The sequence below is a fragment of the Salmo salar genome, chromosome 01 (genome assembly GCF_965601325.2).
Source record: "Salmo salar chromosome 01, fSalSal1, whole genome shotgun sequence".
In the NCBI taxonomy this organism is placed as follows: Eukaryota; Metazoa; Chordata; class Actinopteri; order Salmoniformes; family Salmonidae; genus Salmo; species Salmo salar.
The window spans coordinates 126,517,501-126,540,060 of NC_138291.1; the positions used below are offsets into that span (position 1 = coordinate 126,517,501).

Below are 22,560 nucleotides of genomic sequence, written 5' to 3' on the forward strand. Positions count from 1 at the left end.
AGACCCAGAGAGACAGACAGGGTCAGACCCAGAGAGACAGACAGGGTCAGTCCAACAACGCCCAGAGAGACAGACAGGGTCAGTCCAACAACGCCCAGAGAGACAGACAGGGTCAGACCCAGAGAGACAGAGGGTGAAACACTGTTTAAACTGGCAACATGATCACAGTTGCTATGCTACCACAGCTAGCTGTTTAATCGTGCAACACAATCATAGTTGCTATGATACAGCAGCTAGCTGTTTAAACTAGCAACACGATCACAGTTGCTATGATACAGCAACTAGCTGTTTAAACTGGCAACACGATCACAGTTGCTATGATACAGCAGCTAGCTGTTTAAACTGGCAACACGATCACAGTTGCTATGCTACAGCAGCTAGCTGTTTAAACTGGCAACACGATGATACGGCAGCTAGCTGTTTAAACTGGCAACACGATCCCAGTTGCTATGATACAGCAGCTAGCTGTTTAAACTGGCAACACGATCCCAGTTGCTATGATACAGCAGCTAGCTGTTTAAACTGGCAACACGATCCCAGTTGCTATGCTACAGCAGCTAGCTGTTTAACTGGCAACACAATCCCAGTTGCTATGATACAGCAGCTAGCTGTTTAAACTGGCAACACGATGATACGGCAGCTAGCTGTTTAAACTGGCAACACGATCCCAGTTGCTATGATACAGCAGCTAGCTGTTTAAACTGGCAACACGATCCCAGTTGCTATGCTACAGCAGCTAGCTGTTTAACTGGCAACACAATCCCAGTTGCTATGATACAGCAGCTAGCTGTTTAAACTGGCAACACGATCCCAGTTGCTATGATACAGCAGCTAGCTGTTTAAACTGGCAACACAATCACAGTTGCTATGATACAGCAGCTAGCTGTTTAAACTGGCAACATGATCACAGTTGCTATGCTACAGTTGCTATGATACAGCAGCTAGCTATTTAAACTGGCAACACGATCACAGTTGCTATGCTACAGTTGCTATGATACAGCAGCTAGCTATTTAAACTGGCAACACGATCACAGTTGCTATGCTACAGTTGCTATGATACAGCAGCTAGCTATTTAAACTGGCAACACGAGCATAGTTGCTATGATACAGTTGCTAGGTAGAAGTCATAATAGATAGAAGTAGTAGAACAGGATAAAGAGTTGTAGAAGAATAGAACCTGGGTGTTTGGTACTCACCCTCCTCGTGCTGCTCTCAGAGTTGACAGTGTTTTCGGGGTGCACCCACTTCGACCCGGGCAGGTTGAGTCCTGGGGGATAGGAGCGGGTCCCATTGGGGTACTGCCAGATGATTGGATACAGCCCCAGCTGGTTGTACGAGGCTGAGGTGTGGCTGTGTGTCTGGGGCTGAGAGACAGGGTGGTGATGGGCTAGTCCCAGGTGCCCCAGCCCTGAGGAGTCTAGTCGGGGATGACCCCCCAGCAGGGGGCCTGGAGGCAGGCCAGAGAGCACCCCGGAGAGGAGGTGGTGGTGGGAGGAGGGCAGGAGGTGGGAGGTGTGGTGGTGGGAGGAGGCGTGGGAGGAGGCGTGGAGGGGGTGGAGCTGGGGGTGCAGATAGGACACGTGATTGGACTCCTGGTTGGGACGGACAAGCGCAGGGTCCCGGTACACGGTGAAATGCTCGTTCTTATCGATGATTAGCGGGCTCTTAGTGCAAGACCCTGGCGACTCAGTCCCTCGGGCCAGGACGGGCTTAAAGCTGGAGCGAGGGGGGTTGTCCGGGTAACGAACTTTATGCTTGGACACCTCTGGGGAGGTGAGGGGTTTGGGTTTAGACCCAGTCTCCAGAACACTCTGTGTTTTAGACTTGACGATGTCAGGGAGGCAGAGGGGCTTATGCTTCAGGGCCTCTGGGGAGGGGAGGGGCTTGGGGACATCAGGGGAGGGGTTTAGCTTGTACGACTTCCTGGCCTCGTCGGCCAATGAGGCGTTCTTAATGCAGGGCAACATGGAGGAATATAGCTGCTTCTCTCTCTCTACTACAGCAGCAGACTCACTGACTGATGCTACAGGTCTGATCACCACTGAATGGACTAACTCCATCTTACTGCCCAGGCTGCCAGCTACATGCTGCTTTGCCTCTGGCTTCCTACACTCTGTCACTGAGGGAGTCTGGTTCCTAAGGTCACACTCTGACACTGAGGGAGTCTGGTTCCTAAGGTCACACTCTGACACTGAGGGAGTCTGGTTCCTAAGGTTACACTCTGACACTGAGGGAGTCTGGTTCCTAAGGTTACACTCTGACACTGAGGGAGTCTGGTTCCTAAGGTTACACTCTGACACTGAGGGAGTCTGGTTCCTAAGGTTACACTCTGACACTGAGGGAGTCTGGTTCCTAAGGTTACACTCTGACACTGAGGGAGTCTGGTTCCTAAGGTCACACTCTGATACTGAGGGAGTCTGGTTCCTAAGGTCACACTCTGATACTGAGGGAGTCTGGTTCCTAAGGTCACACTCCGTCACTGAGGGAGTCTGGTTCCTAAGGTCACACTCCGTCACTGAGGGAGGCTGGTTCCTAAGGTCACACTCTGATACTGAGGGAGTCTGGTTCCTAAGGTCACACTCCGTCACTGAGGGAGTCTGGTTCCTAAGGTCACACTCTGATACTGAGGGAGTCTGGTTCCTAAGGTCACACTCCGAGGGGCTCTTACGAAGGGGAGAGGGAGGGGCCACAGAGGGGTTTAGCACCAAATGTCTGCTGGGCTCAGAGAGGTAGGAGGGCTCAGATGGATTCTGGGAGGCCAGCAGGGCCGAGACGGCCTCAGAGTTCTCCCGGGAGGCCATGTGTGCGTTAGCGTCCTCTGCTGTGATGTGGATTATATACTGAGAGGGAGTCTGGGTCCTGGCGACCACCCCAGCGCTGGTGTACTGGTCCTTGGACTGGAGATTGGTCTGGGAGGGGTCTTTCATAGCGCTGTTGTTCTCCATGATGCACTCCCCTTGGCCCTCAGAGGGGGCAGAGCCCTGGGAGGAGGACAGGTGAGGGGCCTGCTGCTGTCGCAGGGATGACCTCGGCTCCCTGTCGGCTGACGACTGCTGAAACGCCACCTTCTGAAGCTCCTCACCCCAGGGGGAGAGACTGCCTGTCAGAGCAGACTCCTTCCCAGTCTTAGGACTCTGGCTCTTGTGTCCCTCCTGGCCGGTCTTCCCTTTTAGCTCCTCCTCTGAGTTCTGCTCTGAGGAAGAGGAGGAGTCTGCCGTCCTGGTTCTCTTGGTAGACATCTCAGAGTCACTGCTCTCAGAGAAGTCAGACCTCACTGTAGTCTCGCTTCTCAGTCTTTTCAAACCTGATTTCTTCTCCTCTTCCTCCTCCGCTTTCCTCCGCTTGTTCACAGCCACCGGCTTGCTGCTCGTACTTTTAAAGAAGTCTGGAGAGATGAATCAAAGGAGGAGAATATATTAGAGAAGTCTGGAGAGATCAATCAGAGGAGAATATATTAGAAGTCTAAATGACAAGCAGCAGAATGTACAGTACACAGCATCAGTCCTAGACCGCTTCCCAAATGGAACCCTATTCCTTACATAGTGCACTATGAGCCCTGGTTATTACAACCTGTAATTAAAATAGATTTTTTGGGGGGATTTGTATCCTTTGATTTACACAACATGCCTACCACTTTGAAGATGCAAAATAGTTTTAATTGTGAAACTAACAAGACAAAAAAACGGAAAACTTGAGCGTGCATAACTATTCACCGCCCAAAGTCAATACTTTTGCAGCAATTACAGCTGCAAGTCTCTTTGGGTATGTCTCTATAAGCTTGGCACATCTAGCCACTGTGATTTTTGCACATTTTTCAAGTTAAACTGCTCCAGCTCCATCAAGTTGGATAGGTTCCGCTGGCGTACAGGAATCTTTAAAAGTCATACCACAGCAGGACACTGCCTGTACCACAGATTCTCAATTGGATTGAGGTCTGGCCTTTGACTAGGCCATTCCAAGACATTTAAATGTTTCCCCATAAACCACTCAAGTGTTACTTTAGCAGTATGCTTAGGGTCATTGTCCTGCTGGAAGGTGAACGAACCTCTGTCCCAGTCTCAAATCTCTGGAAGACTGAAACCGGTTTCCCTCAATAATTTCCCTGTATTTAGCGCCATCCATCATTCCTTCAATTCTGACCAGTTTCAAAGTCCCTGCCAATGAAAAACATCCCCACAGCAAGATGCTGCCACAACCACACTTCACTGTGGGATGGTGTTCTCGGGGTAATGAGAGGTTTGCGCCAGACATAGCGTTTTCCTTGATGGCCAAAAAGCATCTTCTTCCATATGTTTGGGGCGTCTCCCACATGCCTTTTAACGCTCCCAGAGCAGGGAGTAAAGCTCCCAGAGCAGCGAGTAACGCTCGCTCCCAGAGCAGCGAGTAACGCTCGCTCCCAGAGCAGCGAGTAACGCTCGCTCCCAGAGCAGGGAGTAACGCTCGCTCCCAGAGCAGGGAGTAACGCTCGCTCCCAGAGCAGGGAGTAACGCTCCCAGAGCAGGGAGTAACGCTCCTAGAGCAGGGAGTAACGCTCCTAGAGCAGGGAGTAACGCTCCTAAAACAGGGAGTAACGCTCCTAGAACAGGGAGTAATGCTCCTAGAGCAGGGAGTAATGCTCCCAGAGCATGGAGTAATGCTCCTAGAGCAGGGAGTAGTCAGACTGTTCTCTCTAATACCTAATGACAAGTGGTATGGCTGTTCTCTCTAATACCTAATGACAAGTGATATGGCTACACCAAGTCTGGAACCAACAGGACCCTGAATATCTTCTACCCCAAGACATGAGACTGCTAAAAGGTTAACCAAATAGCTACACAGACTATCCGCATTGACTCATCACATACGCTGCTACTACTGTTTATTATCCGTCATTGACTCGGGACCCCGCGCACGCTGACTCGGTACCGGGACCCCACGCACGCTGACTCGGTACCGGGACCCCGCGCACACTGACTCGGTACCGGGACCCCGCGCACGCTGACTCGGTACCAGGACCCCGCGCACGCTGACTCGGTACCGGGACCCCGCGTACGCTGACTCAGTGTCCTGCCAAAGCTTTCCCAAGGCAGTGTCCTGCTAAAGCTTTCCCAAGGCAGTGTCCTGCTAAAGCTTTCAGAGCTCTACTCATCTCTGGTCAATGGAACAGCTTGACCACACAGTACATGAAGAAATCAGGTGAAATTCCTCTAGCGTCCACGATCTCCTCACCTCTTGTTGTATCTTCACCATGATAATACTCCTCATCATCCTCACCTCCTCTCCCTGCTCTCTCGTTACAGTCCACGTGGTCTCCCTTCATGTCATCGTCAGGGACACTGCTGTCAGATCCCTTCCTCCTGGAGACGCGAGGGCCGCGATGCTGCTGCATCTGTTCCTGGCAAGGGGAGTGCTGCGCTGGGGCCTGCTGGCTCTGACCTTGACCCTGCTGCTGCTGGGTGGTGACCCCTGACCCCTGCTTCACCGCCCCGCCAGAGGAGTTCATGACTGGTCTGGGACTGTTGGCTTGGGCGCGGGTGTAGTGACCCTGTAGAGGACAGAGAGAGAACAGACACATCAATGATGAGTGTTGGTTAGTGACAGGAGGACAGAGACCCTGCTGTCTGACTTAGTGCTACGGTACCACTACCCTGCTGTCTGACTTAGTGCTACGGTACCACTACCCTGCTGCCTGACTTAGTGCTACGGTACCACTACCCTGCTGCCTGACTTAGTGCTACGGTACCACTACCCTGCTGCCTGACTTAGTGCTACGGTACCACTACCCTGCTGCCTGACTTAGTGCTACGGTACCATTACCCTGCTGTCTGACTTAGTGCTACGGTACCATTACCCTGCTGTCTGACTTAGTGCTACGGTACCATTACCCTGCTGTCTGACTTAGTGCTACGGTACCACTACCCTGCTGCCTGACTTAGTGCTACGGTACCACTACCCTGCTGCCTGACTTAGTGCTACGGTACCATTACCCTGCTGCCTGACTTAGTGCTACGGTACCACTACCCTGCTGTCTGACTTAGTGCTACGGTACCATTACCCTGCTGCCTGACTTAGTGCTACGGTACCATTACCCTGCTGTCTGACTTAGTGCTACGGTACCATTACCCTGCTGCCTGACTTAGTGCTACGGTACCATTACCCTGCTGTCTGACTTAGTGCTACGGTACCATTACCCTGCTGCCTGACTTAGTGCTACGGTACCACTACCCTGCTGTCTGACTTAGTGCTACGGTACCATTACCCTGCTGCCTGACTTAGTGCTACGGTACCACTACCCTGCTGTCTGACTTAGTGCTACGGTACCATTACCCTGCTGCCTGACTTAGTGCTACGGTACCATTACCCTGCTGTCTGACTTAGTGCTACGGTACCATTACCCTGCTGCCTGACTTAGTGCTACGGTACCACTACCCTGCTGTCTGACTTAGTGCTACGGTACCATTACCCTGCTGCCTGACTTAGTGCTACGGTACCATTACCCTGCTGTCTGACTTAGTGCTACTTGTCTTAGTCAACAGTACTACTACTAATACTACTACAGAGGAAGAGAGGAGACCTTTGGACTACTACCACCACCACTACTACTACCACCACCACTACTACAGCTACTACTACTACCACCACTACTACTACTACCACTACTACCACCACTAAAACTACTACCACCGCTACTACTACCACCACCACCACCAAATACCCCCACCACTACCACTACTACCACCACTACTACCACCACCACCGCCACTACTAGAGGAAGAGAGGAGACCTCTGGACTACTACCAACACTACCACCACCACTACCACCACCAAATACCCCCACCACCACTACTACCACCACTACTACTACCACTACTACTACCACCACCACCACCACTACTACTAGAGGAAGAGAGGAGACCTCTGGACGACTACTACTACTACCACCGCTACTACCACCAACACCGCTACTACCACCGCCACTACCACTACTACCACCACCACCACCACTACCACCACCACTACTACTACTACCGCCACCACTACTACTACCACCACCACTACCACCACCGCTACTACTACCACCACCACTACTACTACCACCGCTACTACTACCACCGCTACTACCACCACCACCACCACCACCACCGCTACTACTACCGCCACCACCACTACTACTACTACTACTACTACTACTACTACCACTAGGGTACTACAGAGGAAGAGAGGAGACCTCTGGACTACTACCACCACCGCTACTACTACTACCACCGCTACTACTACTAGGGTACTACAGAGGAAGAGAGGAGGCCTCTGGACTACTACCACCACTACTAGGGTACTACAGAGGAAGAGAGGAGGCCTCTGGACTACTACTACTACTACTACTACTACTACTACTATGGTACTACAGAGGAAGAGAGGAGGCCTCTGGACTACTACCACCACTACTAGGGTACTACAGAGGAAGAGAGGAGGCCTCTGGACTACTACCACTACAAGGTACTACAGAGGAAGAGAGGAGACCTCTGGACTACTACTACTACTAGGGTACTACAGAGGAAGAGAGGAGGCCTCTGGACTACTACCACCACTACTAGGGTACTACAGAGGAAGAGAGGAGGCCTCTGGACTACTACCACCACTACTAGGGTACTACAGAGGAAGAGAGGAGGCCTCTGGACTACTACCACCACTACTAGGGTATTACAGAGGAAGAGAGGAGGCCTCTGGACTACTACCACTACTAGGGTACTACAGAGGAAGAGAGGAGGCCTCTGGACTACTACCACTACTAGGGTACTACAGAGGAAGAGAGGAGACCTCTGGACTACTACCACTACTAGGGTATTACAGAGGAAGAGAGGAGGCCTCTGGACTACTACTACTAGGGTACTACAGAGGAAGAGAGGAGACCTCTGGACTACTACTACTAGGGTACTACAGAGGAAGAGAGGAGACCTCTGGACTACTACTACTAGGGTACTACAGAGGAAGAGAGGAGACCTCTGGACTACTACCACCGCTACTACTACTAGGGTACTACAGAGGAAGAGAGGAGGCCTCTGGACTACTACCACCACTACTAGGGTATTACAGAGGAAGAGAGGAGACCTCTGGACTACTACCACTACTAGGGTACTACAGAGGAAGAGAGGAGACCTCTGGACTACTACTACTAGGGTACTACAGAGGAAGAGAGGAGACCTCTGGACGGTTGTACCTGCTCTCTTCCTGTGGTGCCGGTGGGTCCCCCTCCTGCTGTCTGTTGACGTACCCCTCAGTTAGATAACAACACAACAACATGGTGGCACAGAGAGATCTGGTTCATGATAAAGGGACCAGCCATTGACTGATTGAAAAGCCAAATGGCATTTTGTTTTGTTGCATACCACTGACATGGGAAGGTTACTTTAAAGCTGTACAACACTGACAGACAGCTGGTGGAAAGGATAAAGTCAAACTGACAACAACAACATGTAAAGACAAATAGGAAATCAGCATCGATGGAATAACAAGTCATGTGACAGTAACAAACAGCATTGGTAGACCTATGAGCACAGCTGGGTTAACGTGTGTGTGTGTGTGTGTGTGTGTGTGTGTGTGTGTGTGTGTGTGTGTGTGTGTGTGTGTGTACTCACGTGGGCAGAGTTGTTCTGGTTGTTACTGGAGCGGGACCTGCGTCGGGACTGGATGCCGATGTTCTCTCCTTTCAGCAGAGAGTGGACAACATCGTCCAGAAAGGTCATCTGGATCATAGAGGGGTCAACGTTCTGGGGCTCTAGAACCTAGAGGAAGAGAGGAGTATTCAATATGAAGAGAGGAGTATAGAGGAGTATTTAATATGAAGACAGGAGTATAGAGGAGTATAGGAGTATAGAGGTGTATTTAATATGAAGACAGGAGTATAGAGGAGTAGAGGTGTATTTAATATGGAGACAGGAGTATAGAGGAGTATTTAATATGAAGACAGGTGTATAGAGGAGTATAGAGGTGTATTTAATATGGAGACAGGAGTATAGAGGATTATAGAGGTGTATTTAATATGAAGACAGGAGTATAGAGGAGTATAGAGGTGTATTTAATATGAAGACAGGAGTATAGAGGAGTATAGAGGAGTATAGGGGAGTATAGAGGTGTATTAATGAAGACAGGAGTATAGAGGAGTATTTAATATGAAGACGAGTATAGAGGTGTATTTAATATGAAGACAGGAGTATAGAGGTGTTTTTAATATGAAGACAGGAGTATAGAGGAGTATTTAATATGAAGACAGGAGTATAGAGGTGTATTTAATATGAAGACATGAGTATGGAGGAGTATAGAGGTGTATTTAATAAAGACAGGAGGAGTATTTAATATGGAGACAGGAGTATAGAGGAGTACTTAATATGGAGACATGAGTATAGAGGTGTATTTAATATGAAGACAGGAGTATAGAGGAGTATAGAGGAGTATAGAGGTGTATTTAACATGAAGACAGCAGAGTATTTACCTGGTCATTCATCACAACCATATTACGGCTGAACAGATCATGATATGTGATGATCCCTGTGAACCACTGAGTAGCTGAGTCTTGTCTGTAAACACGAACTCTGTAACCATTTAATGAATACGGACCTGGAGGAGAGAGGACAGGAGCACCATGTTCACACACAGCACAGTGGGGCTTAAATACGGACCGAAATTATTCACTTATTCCACTTCAGATACCAATTCAGACATCTGTAGCTAGGCTAGATATTCTTCCAAACCCGCAATACACAATCAATATCAGAGACCTGTCTTAAACGCTTCAACTGTCTCTCTGTTCATTAGCACCACAGAGAGGTCCATGAGGTCCATGCACCTTGGCCAGAGTCTACAGACAAGACCGATCACCTCATCTGGTTATTAGACTAGGGAGTCCATTACCACCACAGAGAGGTCCATGAGGTCCATGCACCTTGGCCAGACTCTACAGACAAGACCGATCACCTCATCTGGTTGCTAGACTAGGGAGTCCATTACCACCACAGAAGAGGTCCATGCACCTTGGCCAGACTCTACAGACAAGACCGATCACCTCATCTGGTTGCTAGACTAGGGAGTCCATTACCACCACAGAGAGGTCCATGGTCAACAGTAGTGCTCTATATAGGGAATAGGGCTCTGGTCAACAGTAGTGCTCTATATAGGGAATAGGGCTCTGGTCAACAGTAGTGCTCTATATAGGGAATAGGGCTCTGGTCAACAGTAGTGTTCTATATAGGGAATAGGGCTCTGGTCAACAGTAGTGTTCTAAATAGGAAATAGGGCTCTGGTCAACAGTAGTGCTCTATATAGGGAATAGGGCTCTGGTCAACAGTAGTGTTCTATATAGGGAATAGGGCGCTGGTCAACAGTAGTGCTCTATATAGGGAATAGGGCTCTGGTCAACAGTAGTGCTCTATATAGGGAATAGGGCTCTGGTCAACAGTAGTGTTCTATATAGGGAATAGGGCCCTGGTCAACAGTAGTGCTCTATATAGGGAATAGGGCTCTGGTCAACAGTAGTGCTCTATATAGGGAATAGGGCTCTGGTCAACAGTAGTGTTCTATATAGGGAATAGGGCCCTGGTCAACAGTAGTGCTCTATATAGGGAATAGGGCTCTGGTCAACAGTAGTGCACTATATAGGGAATAGGGCTCTGGTCAACAGTAGTGCTCTATATAGGGAATAGGGTTCGAAGGATTACGCACAGTGAACAGACTAGCTGGTTGGGTTTGTTAAATATTAAATACATCATTCAGTGTTTCTTACCTTGCAAAAATATTTCCTGAACCTGTTGATCTTTGAGCCAGAACCTGACCTCTTCGTGAAGCTCAGGGTTGTCCCTGAGAACAGGACTCAGACTGTCCACTTCATCCTGCAGACACAGACGGAGGAAGGGGGACACGTTACAATCATGTTATATACATACCGAAGACCTTTCTGTACATTACAAATGGAGATTGAAGCTGTTTATTATACCAGACGATGCGTTACAACCATATTTACTACAATTAAAAACAAGAAATCATTTTTGAAGTGAGAAGTAGGCACTGGTCTGAAGCAGAAAATGAAATGAAATTCATAAGCACCACGATGTCTACTTTCCTTCCACCCATGCCCTACCAAGGTTTTACAATGTCCACTCCACCCATGCGCTAAAATATGAATGCCTGCTATGCCTAACTCTCTGGCCCTCCTCTCTCTTCGTCTTTCTCTCTGGCCCGCCTCCCCTCCCCGTGTCTCTCTCTCTCCCTCTGTGTTTTTCTCTCTGGCCCTCCTCCCTTCCTCCCTCCATCTTTCTCTCTGGCCCTCCTCCCCTCCCCTTCTCTCTCTGTGCTGGGCTGTAACAGCAGTATGTTGGAGGATCTTCTAGTTGCTCCAGTGGAAAACACGTACATATGGGTGTTGCTGCGTTATGGAATTTAAAATACTTCCAGATACAACTCTGACCCAGAAAAACAAGGCTTCCTCTTCCAATCCCATTCTACTACTGAGACAGGAAGGCAGGGGGGAGAGAGGGTGTGTGTGAGTGTGAGAGGGTAAGGGTGTGTGTGAGTGTGAGAGAGTGAGGATGAGTGTGAGAGAGTGTGAGAGTGAGTGTGAGAGAGTGAGGGTGTGTGTGAGTGTGAGAGAGTGAGGGTGTGTGTGAGTGTGAGAGAGTGAGGGTGAGAGAGAGAGGGTGTGAGTGAGTGTGAGAGTGTGTGAGTGTGCGAGAGTGAGGGTGTGAGTGAGTGTGAGAGTGTGTGAGTGTGCGAGAGTGAGGGTGTGAGTGAGTGTGAGAGTGTGTGAGTGTGCGAGAGTGAGGGTGTGTGTGAGTGTGAGAGAGAGTGAGGGTGTGTGTGAGTGTGAGTGTGAGAGAGAGTGAGGGTGAGAGAGAGAGGGTGTGAGGGTGTGTGTGAGTGTGAGAGAGAGTGAGGGTGTGTGTGAGTGTGAGAGAGAGTGAGGGTGTGTGTGAGTGTGTGAGAGAGTGAGGGTGTGTGTGAGTGTGAGAGAGAGTGAGGGTGTGTGTGAGTGTGAGAGAGAGTGAGGGTGTGTGTGAGTGTGTGAGAGAGTGAGGGTGTGTGTGAGTGTGAGAGAGTGAGGGTGTGTGTGAGTGTGAGAGAGTGAGTGAGAGAGGCAGCTCAGACACTCTTCTGCTCTCTGTGCAGGCCTTGGAAGCCCCCATCCTCAACAGACAGGACTAACAGACAGTGCTCCAGGCTCTAATCAGCTGAGGAGAGCATCCACATTTCAGGTAGCTGAAGAGATGTGTCTCTGTATGTCTCTCTGTGTCTCTCTGTGGACAACAGTGTGGATTTAAAGTACAGTCCTATCATATGAGGTCCCATCCTTCATTCACATCCATCCATTAGACACACAGTCTACCAGCCTATACCTGACCTATACACCCATCCATTAGACAGACAGTCTACCAGCCTATACCTGACCTATACACCCATAATACAGTATGGTTGGTAGGCCTATACATCCATCCATCAGACAGTCAATAGTATGGTTGGTAGGCCTATACATCCATCCATCCATCAGACAGTCAACAGTATGGTTGGTAGGCCTATACATCCATCCATCAGACAGTCAACAGTATGGTTGGTAGACCTATACATACATCCATCAGACAGTCAACAGTATGGTTGGTAGACCTATACATCCATCAGACAGTCAACAGTATGGTTGGTAGGCCTATACATCCATCAGACAGTCAACAGGAGGAGAGAGGGAAGAGACTAGGAGAATAGGATACTGGTGAGGAGAGAGGGAGGAGACTAGGATGCCGGTGAGGAGAGAGGGAGGAGACTAGGATGCCGGTGAGGAGAGAGGGAGGAGACTAGGATGCCGGTGAGGAGAGAGGGAGGAGACTAGGATGCCGGTGAGGAGAGAGGGAGGAGACTAGGATGCCGGTGAGGAGAGAGGGAGGAGACTAGGATGCCGGTGAGGAGAGAGGGAGGAGACTAGGATGCCGGTGAGGAGAGAGGGAGGAGACTAGGATGCCGGTGAGGAGAGAGGGAGGAGACTAGGATGCCGGTGAGGAGAGAGGGAGGAGACTAGGATGCCGGTGAGGAGAGAGGGAGGAGACTAGGATGCCGGTGAGGAGAGAGGGAGGAGACTAGGATACCGGTGAGGAGAGAGGGAGGAGACTAGGATACCGGTGAGGAGAGAGGGAGGAGGCTAGGATGCCGGTGAGGAGAGAGGGAGGAGGCTAGGATGCCGGTGAGGAGAGAGGGAGGAGACTAGGATGCCGGTGAGGAGACTAGGATACCGGTGAGGAGACTAGGATACCGGTGAGGAGACTAGGATACCGGTGAGGAGACTAGGATACAGGTGAGGAGACTAGGATACAGGTGAGGAGACTAGGATACAGGTGAGGAGACTAGGATACAGGTGAGGAGAGAGGGAGGAGACTAGGATACTGGTGAGGAGACTAGGATACCGGTGAGGAGACTAGGATACTGGTGAGGAGAGAGGGAGGAGACTAGGATACAGGTGAGGAGAGAGGGAGGAGACTAGGATACCGGTGAGGAGAGAGGGAGGAGACTAGGATACCGGTGAGGAGAGAGGGAGGAGACTAGGATACCGGTGAGGAGAGAGGGAGGAGACTAGGATGCCGGTGAGGAGAGAGGGAGGAGACTAGGATACAGGTGAGGAGAGAGGGAGGAGACTAGGATACAGGTGAGGAGAGCGGGAGGAGACTAGGATACAGGTGAGGAGAGAGGGAGGAGACTAGGATACTGGTGAGGAGACTAGGATACAGGTGAGGAGAGAGGGAGGAGACTAGGATACAGGTGAGGAGAGCGGGAGGAGACTAGGATACAGGTGAGGAGAGAGGGAGGAGACTAGGATACAGGTGAGGAGAGAGGGAGGAGACTAGGATACAGGTGAGGAGAGAGGGAGGAGACTAGGATACTGGTGAGGAGACTAGGATACTGGTCAGGAGAGAGGGAGGAGACTAGGATACAGGTGAGGAGAGCGGGAGGAGACTAGGATACAGGTGAGGAGAGCGGGAGGAGACTAGGATACAGGTGAGGAGAGAGGGAGGAGACTAGGATACTGGTGAGGAGACTAGGATACAGGTGAGGAGAGAGGGAGGAGACTAGGATACAGGTGAGGAGAGCGGGAGGAGACTAGGATACAGGTGAGGAGAGAGGGAGGAGACTAGGATACTGGTGAGGAGACTAGGATACTGGTCAGGAGAGAGGGAGGAGACTAGGATACTGGTGAATGATTAAACGGAGGGCTTGTTTTGCAGAACGTTGTTATGTTGAATTCTGTCGAAACATTTTCATTGGCTAAATTCCATTTGTTCTGTCTTTTTAATAGTGTGCTCTTTATTTAGTTTCAGATGGGTTATAAGTAGGGCTGTTGTAAAAATAACAGGCTATTGCTGTCATTCCTTGGGTACGGTAGGCACTAGCCTTCGGTAATTGCTGCAAAAAAGAGCCTCCTTCTGTACGTCTATATCTGTATAGCAGACGCAGTAGCCTATCTGACAAGTATAAAGAAACGCATGGCGCTGGCATCTCTCTCTCCATCTCTCTGCATCTCTTCATTTACATAATAAAATCAGGCAGACCCAGTGTGACTAAAATTAAAACCAGGCAGATCCAGTGTGACTAAAACCAGGCAGACCCAGTGGGACTAAAACCAGGCAGACCCAGTGTGACTAAAACCAGGCAGACCCAGTGTGACTAAAACCAGGCAGACCCAGTGTGACTAAAACCAGGTAGATCCAGTGTGACTAAAACCAGGTAGATCCAGTGTGACTAGATCCAGTGTGACTAAAACCAGGCAGATCCAGTGTGACTCGGAGAGGAGTGGTGTAACAGAGAGTCCCAAATGGCAACCCATTCCCTGTAGGCCCGAGTCAAATGTAGTGCTCTATATAGGGAACATGGCCCTAGGGACAGCAGCTCAGACAGAACACAAGCAGGACTCAGTGGGACAGCAGGTCAGGCAGAACACTAGCAGGACTCAGTGGGACAGCAGCTCAGACAGAACACTGGCAGGACTCAGTGGGACAGCAGCTCAGACAGAACACTAGCAGGACTCAGTGGGACAGCAGCTCAGACAGAACACTAGCAGGACTCAGTGGGACAGCAGCTCAGGCAGAACACTAGCAGGACTCAGTGGGACAGCAGCTCAGGCAGAACACTAGCAGGACTCAGTGGGACAGCAGCTCAGGCAGAACACTAGCAGGACTCAGTGGGACAGCAGCTCAGGCAGAACACTAGCAGGACTCAGTGGGACAGCAGCTCAGACAGACTAACGGCAGACATATTAACAATGAATGGGGCTGCTCACTGGTGTGTGTCTGTGACGGCCCAGTCCCATTACTGAGAGGTTCCACATGACTGAGTCCTGTTATTAGTATTCCACAGCAGCGCCCCCTGATCTCACACATAGCTGTTGTGAGGTCTCCTGAACCACTCTCTAGTCTGCCTTGTAGAGGGCAATGAGGAGCAGGGCCCCCACCCTCTCTGGCTGCACGAGTCAAGGTGAGGGAGGAGACTTCATCACCCACCAGGCGAGGAGAGGAAGTGAGGTGATGCCTTTTATTTCACCTCCAGCCTCCCCTTCCTCCCTCTCCTGTCTGATTGATGTTGCTGCAGTGCTATATATTCAGAGGCATCTCAACATCTTAAAACTGGGACCATGACCAGACCTCTACACCGGGACCAGGCCTCTACAGCGGGACCGGGTCTTGTCAGCGGGACCAGGCCTCTACATTACCACTGCATATGCACCAAAATATTTTGATGTGAAACCTGGACTTTGTATTTAGGAGCACCAGTATGATTCCAGCCTTATTACCTTAAATATTTTTCATTGAGCTCATACATTTCTTTGTGTGCATACATGTTTAAACTTAGGCACAACACGTAATTAAATTACCAGAGCTCCCCCAGTTTAACCTGTCCCATTACCAGAGCTCCCCCAGTGTAACCTGTCCCATTACCAGAGCTCCCCCAGTGTAACCTGTCCCATTACCAGAGACCTGTCCCATTACCAGAGCTCCCCCAGTGTAACCTGTCCCATTACCAGAGCTCCCCCATGTTAACCTGTCCCATTACCAGAGCTCCCCCAGTACAACCTGTCCCATTACCAGAGCTCCCCCAGTACAACCTGTCCCATTACCAGAGCTCCCCCAGTACAACCTGTCCCATTACCAGAGCTCCCCCAGTACAACCTGTCCCATTACCAGAGCTCCCCCAGTACAACCTGTCCCATTACCAGAGCTCCCCCAGTACAACCTGCCCCATTACCAGAGCTCCCCCAGTGTAAGAGCTACCCCAGTGTAACCTGTCCCATTACCAGAGCTCCCCCAGTATAACCTGTCCCATTACCAGAGCTACCCCAGTACAACCTGCCCCATTACCGGAGCTCCCCCAGTGTACCCTGTCCCATTATCAGAGCTCCCCCAGTGTACCCTGTCCCATTATCAGAGCTCCCCCAGTGTAACCTGTCCCATTACCAGAGCTCCCCCAGTACAACCTGTCCCATTACCAGAGCTCCCCCAGTACAACCTGTCCCATTACCAGAGCTCCCCCAGTACAAACTGTCCCATTACCAGAGCTCCCCCAGTACAACCTGTCCCGTTACCAGAGCTCCCCCAGTGTAACCTGTCAGCAGCAATATAACAAAGAGAAACATGGTGTCTAGCTGGATAAGAGCAGCGATATAAAAGAGAGAAACATGGTGTCTAGCTGGATAAGAGCAGCAATATAACAGAGAGAAACATGGTGTCTAGCTGGATAAGAGCAGCAATATAACAGAGAGAAACATGGTGTCTAGCTGGATAAGAGCAGCGATATAAAAGAGAGAAACATGGTGTCTAGCTGGATAAGAGCAGCAATATAACAGAGAAACATGGTGTCAAGCTGGATAAGAGAAACATGGTGTCTAGCTGGATAAGAGCAGCAATATAACAGAGAAACATGGTGTCTAGCTGGATAAGAGCAGCAATATAACAGAGAGAAACATGGTGTCTAGCTGGATAAGAGCAGCGATATAAAAGAGAGAAACATGGTGTCTAGCTGGATAAGAGCAGCAATATAACAGAGAAACATGGTGTCAAGCTGGATAAGAGAAACATGGTGTCTAGCTGGATAAGAGCAGCAATATAACAGAGAAACATGGTGTCTAGCTGGATAAGAGCAGCAATATAACAGAGAGAAACATGGTGTCTAGCTGGATAAGAGCAGCAATATAACAGAGAAACATGGTGTCTAGCTGGATAAGAGCAGCAATATAACTGATTAAAACAAAGGAGGACCAAGGCACTCCTGATAATGATATGAAGATGCCTTGGTCTCCTGGTATAATGATACGAAGATGCCTTGGTCTCCTGATATAATTATATGAAGATGCCTTGGTCTCCTGGTATAATTATATGAAGATGCCTTGGTCTCCTGCTATAATTATATGAAGATGCCTTGGTCTCCTGCTATAATTATATGAAGATGCCTTGGTCTCCTGCTATAATTATATGAAGATGCCTTGGTCTCCTGCTATAATTATATGAAGATGCCTTGGTCTCCTGCTATAATTATATGAAGATGCCTTGGTCTCCAGCTATAATTATATGAAGATGCCTTGGTCTCCTGCTATAATTATATGAAGATGCCTTGGTCTCCTGGTATAATTATATGAAGATGCCTTGGTCTCCAGCTATAATTATATGAAGATGCCTTGGTCCTCCTTTCCTTTTGATGACCAATTTACCCCTTTTACCAAAGAGCACCTTCTGTCCACCAAAACCTACTGTTAAGTACCTTAGTACCTTCTGTCTACAGATGCCTACTGTTGTGTACCTTCTGTCCACCAAAACCTACTTTTATTAATTTATATATTTTATTTATTTAACCTTTATTTAACCAGGTAGGCTAGTTGAGAACAAGTTCTCATTTGCAACTGTGACCTGGCCAGGATAAAGCAAAGCAGTTCGACACATACAACAACACAGAGTTACACATGGAATAAACAAACATACAATCAATAACACAATAGAAAAATCTATAAACAGCATGTGCAAATGAGGTAGGATAAGAGAGGTAATGAGGTGAGGTGGTGTCTAGGAGGAGGAGGTGTCTAGGAGGAGGAGGTGTCTAGGAGGAGGAGAAGGTGTCTAGGAGGAGGAGGTGTCTAGGAGGAGGAGTCTAGGAGGAGGAGTCTAGGAGGAGGTGTCTAGGAGGAGGTGTCTAGGAGGAGGTGTCTAGGAGGAGGAGGTGTCTAGGAGGAGGAGGTGGTTAGGAGGAGGAGGTGTCTAGGAGGAGGAGGTGGTGGTTAGGAGGTGGTGGTGGTGGTTAGGAGGAGGAGGTGGTGTCTCGGAGGAGGTGGTTAGGAGGAGGAGGTGTCTAGGAGGAGGAGGTGGTGGTTAGGAGGTGGTGGTGGTGGTTAGGAGGAGGAGGTGGTGTCTCGGAGGAGGTGGTGTCTCGGAGGAGGTGGTGTCTAGGAGGAGGTGTCTAGGAGGAGGTGGTGTCTAGGAGGAGGTGTCTAGGAGGAGGAGGAGGAGATGGTGTCTAGGAGGAGGAGGAGGAGATGGTGTCTAGGAGGAGGAGGAGATGGTTAGGAGGAGGAGGAGATGGTTAGGAGGAGGAGATGGTTAGGAGGAGGAGGTGGTTAGGAGGAGGAGGAGATGGTTAGGAGGAGGAGGTGGTTAGGAGGAGGAGGAGATGGTTAGGAGGAGGAGGAGATGGTTAGGAGGAGGAGGAGATGGTTAGGAGGAGGAGGAGATGGTTAGGAGGAGGAGGAGATGGTTAGGAGGAGGAGGAGATGGTTAGGAGGAGGAGGAGATGGTTAGGAGGAGGAGGAGATGGTTAGGAGGAGGAGGAGATGGTTAGGAGGAGGAGGTGGTTAGGAGGTGGTGTCTAGGAGGAGGAGGTGCTTCACAGACTTTATACTCCCAGATTAGCAACAGGGTCCGTTACTATGGCAACCCTGCATGAGTGACGTGTGAAAATGTCTTGTTGCCGGGGCGATGTAATAAATATGGCTGCCAAGTGTTACACAGAAATAGGGGTGGGGGGGTGGCGTTGCTACGGTAATATGGTAGAAGGCTACAGTGTGGTGGTGTTGCTACGGTAATATGGTAGAAGGCTACAGTGTGGTGGTGTTGCTACGGTAATATGGTAGAAGGTTACAGTGTGGTGGTGTTGCTACAGTAATATGATACAAGGCTACAGTGTGGTGGCGTTGCTACGGTAATATGATACAAGGCTGCTGGTTGCTCCTGTGATGTTCTGTGCTCTGCATGACTAAAGCATGATCTTATGTTCCTGGCTAAATGTAATGTTGAACGGCCACGGTGTGTGTGTGTGTGTGTGTGTGTGTGTGTGTGTGTGTGTGTGTGTGTGTGTGTGTGTGTGCGAGTGCGAGTGCGAGTGCGAGTGCGTGCGAGAGTGTGTGTGTGTGTTCAGGGAGTGTTGCTACAGTAACATGATACTACCCAGAGCGAAGGACAGAGACCCATCTGAACACTAGCGTGTGAGACAGAGGGGGCTGTGTCTGTGCAGCCCTGCCTTCCTTCATGGGAAAGACCAAGCTGTGTTGGTGCTACAGAACAGAGTAACGCTGGCAGTTCTGTGTGGATCACTGAGGGAGACTGTTGTGTAGCAGAGAACACAGCTGCAGGTCCTACCCCCACCCTGCTACAGTCACCCTGCTACAGTCACCCTGCTAGTCACCCTGCTACAGTCACCCCGCTACAGTCACCCCGCTACAGTCACCCCGCTACAGTCACCCCGCTACAGTCACCCTACTACCCAGCTACAGTCACCCTGCTAGTCACCCTGCTACAGTCACCTTTTTTCCTGTGATGTATTCTGAGCCTGTATGGTATTTTTTATTGCTATCGATCTGTACTGTTAGTCTCTCCATTTCCTTTCTTAATATGGACTATTTTCACCTAAATACAAAATAATCCTACATTAGTCCTACAGCACCTGTTTGGCACACAATACTCACACAATCATCCTTGTTCTTCATCTCCAGTAGTTTCCACAACTAAATCAAATGTCTTCCACAGATTTGATTTCCCCCTTTCCCTCCTGAGCAACCAGTAAATATTCCCCCGTTTCAAGTGTATTTTCCACATCCTCCTCATCGATTGAGGAGTTTGTAATAACCGATGTATTGATGTGATTACGACGGGCTTTAGGTCAGGCCCCATTCCTCACATGTAGGGGACGTTCACAAGATTCACGTAAAGAGAGCTGAGGGTTGAGGGCAATGTTCCCTCAAATTGTTTTACTGTGAACCCTGAGGCTATAACAGCTTTCAGTTACAGTTTTACTGTGAACACTGAGGCTGTACCCGCTTTAAGTTACAGTTTTACTGTGAACACTGAGGCTGTACCCGCTTTAAGTTAGTTTTACTGTGAACACTGAGGCTGTACCCGCTTTAAGTTAGTTTTACTGTGAACACTGAGGCTGTTTGTATGCTTTTGAAAGCGGGGCGCTGTCCTCAGATAATCGCATGGTATGCTTTCGCCGTAAAGCATTTTTTGAAATCTGACAAAGCGGCTGGATTAACAGGAAGTTAATCTTTAAGCCGATGTATAAAACTTGTATTTCTGTGAATGTTTATTATGACTATTTCTGTATTTTGAAACAGTGCCGTTAAATCCTCAGACCAGCTGTGCATATAGTTGATTTGATTCAAACACACAGGGTTTTGTCTATATATGAAGAAAGAAAAAATACGTTTTGAACATTTAGACCCCAATCGATTGGTCGAAAGAAAAGACGACATTCGGTCGACCAAGATTTTTGTTGTTGTTGTTGTCGGGGACAGCCTTACATTGAATTACAGTATCGGGGGGAGGAAGTCCAAGGAGGCATATTATGTGAAAATATACCAAAATAGCCATTGGTGAACAGGGTACAGAGCATAGTGTGTTCTGACGGAAAACCTGAGACACTAACAAATGGAAAACTAGTCTGTCACTCAGGAAAAATGATGTATCAATTCAACAAAAGAGGCAAACTATTACTATTAAATGGTAAGCCACACTGTACAAACCTGCAGTCAATGTTATCCACCTTCAGCCCAACAGAGGTCACTGTACAGTCCACTGTCAGACGAGTAGCAGGCTGTAGTATCTCATCTTGCTTTCTCTCTAGTAGTGTAAAGATCTGTCTTACTGCTGCTGGTCACAGTCCACTGTCAGACGAGTAGCAGGCTGTAGTATCTCGTCTTGCTTTCTCTCTAGTAGTGTAAAGATCTGTCTTACTGCTGCTGGTCACAGTCCACTGTCAGACGAGTAGCAGGCTGTAGTATCTCATCTTGCTTTCTCTCTAGTCGTGTACAGATCCGTCTTACTGCTGCTGGTCACAGTCCTGCCTCTTCTCTTCTTTCACCTTGTCCTTCTCCTATTCCTCCTGTCAGTTCTTCTCTCTACAGCACACTACACCACAATCCTCAGCTTGCTGGCTGGCTGCCTGGCTGGCTGGCCCTACAAACAGTGACTTCATTGTCCTTTATACCAAACAGATTGCTGCTCCCCCCTTCCTCCTGTTCTCCTCCACACCGCCCTACAGACCTCCACATATCCTCCTGGAAAAAGAGTGGAATCTCTACCAGACTGACTTTCACTAGCAACCAGTCAGAGCAGGATGTTAGTGAGACTGTGGTGACTTACGTGACTGATCAGAGGCAATGAGTTCCTCACTAGTCACTGCTCTGTCACCGTGAGTCATTCTACTGTGGCATCACATAGTCCTCCGAGAGACACGGACCGACCGAGTCCTCCGAGAGACACGGACCGACCGAGTCCTCCGAGAGACACGGACCGAGTCCTCTGAGAGACATATCTGACATGACCCTGCAGTGGATAGGAGCTGTTTGACCGTAGTATCTATCTACCCACTGAAGACCTGTACACAGAGAGAGAGAGAGAGAGAGAGAGAGAGAGAGAGAGAGAGATGTAGTATCCATCTACCCACTGAAGAGGCTCAGCATCAACACCACACAGAAGGAAGGAAGCAGCCAACTGTCCTTTGCTCTGTATTCAGGATATATGAGTCACTATAATGTGTTCTCATCTATGAAATTACTCACACAGCAGCACAGCCCCCCAGCCCCTCACAACAACCCCCAGCCCCTCACAACAACCCCCAGCCCCTCACAACAACCCCCCAGCCCCTCACAACAACCCCCCAGCCCCTCACAACAACCCCCCAGCCCCTCACAACAACCCCCAGCCCCTCACAACAACCCCTCAGCCCCTCACAACAACCCCTCAATCCCTCACAACAACCCCCAGCCCCTCAACCTCTCACAACAACCCCCAGCCCCCCACAACAACCCCCAGCCCCCCACAACAACCCCCAGCCCCCCACAACAACCCCCAGCCCCGCACAACAACCCCCAGCCCCTCACAACAACCCCCAGCCCCTCAACCCCTCACAACCCCCAGCCCCTCAACCCCTCACAACCCCCAGCCCCTCAACCCCTCACAACAACCCCCAGCCCCTCACAACAACCCCCAGCCCTCCACAACAACCCCCAGCCCCTCACAACAACCCCCAGCCCCTCACAACAACCCCCCAGCCCCTCACAACAACCCCCCAGCCCCTCAC

The 22,560-nt window shown here is 49.7% G+C and overlaps 1 protein-coding gene across 6 annotated transcripts in view; it reads right to left on the reverse strand.

The window, feature by feature from the left end:
- The window catches only part of LOC106591006 (jumonji domain-containing protein 1C), a 258,958-nt gene that overhangs the window by 146,759 nt on the left and 89,639 nt on the right, over nucleotides 1-22,560 (reverse strand). For 2 of the 6 annotated variants that reach the window (XM_045687394.2, XM_082978790.1), the window contains exons 4-9: nucleotides 10,757-10,862; nucleotides 9,470-9,594; nucleotides 8,616-8,762; nucleotides 8,198-8,239; nucleotides 5,209-5,524; nucleotides 1,197-3,385 (exon numbers count right to left, since the gene is read on the reverse strand). In XM_045687394.2, coding sequence (XP_045543350.2) covers nucleotides 1,197-3,385; nucleotides 5,209-5,524; nucleotides 8,198-8,239; nucleotides 8,616-8,762; nucleotides 9,470-9,594; nucleotides 10,757-10,862 — 2,925 coding nt within the window. The remainder of the gene's footprint in view (nucleotides 1-1,196; nucleotides 3,386-5,208; nucleotides 5,525-8,197; nucleotides 8,240-8,615; nucleotides 8,763-9,469; nucleotides 9,595-10,756; nucleotides 10,863-22,560) is intronic. The other 4 variants (XM_045687423.2, XM_045687397.2, XM_045687405.2 and 1 more) reach the window with 3 other exon arrangements.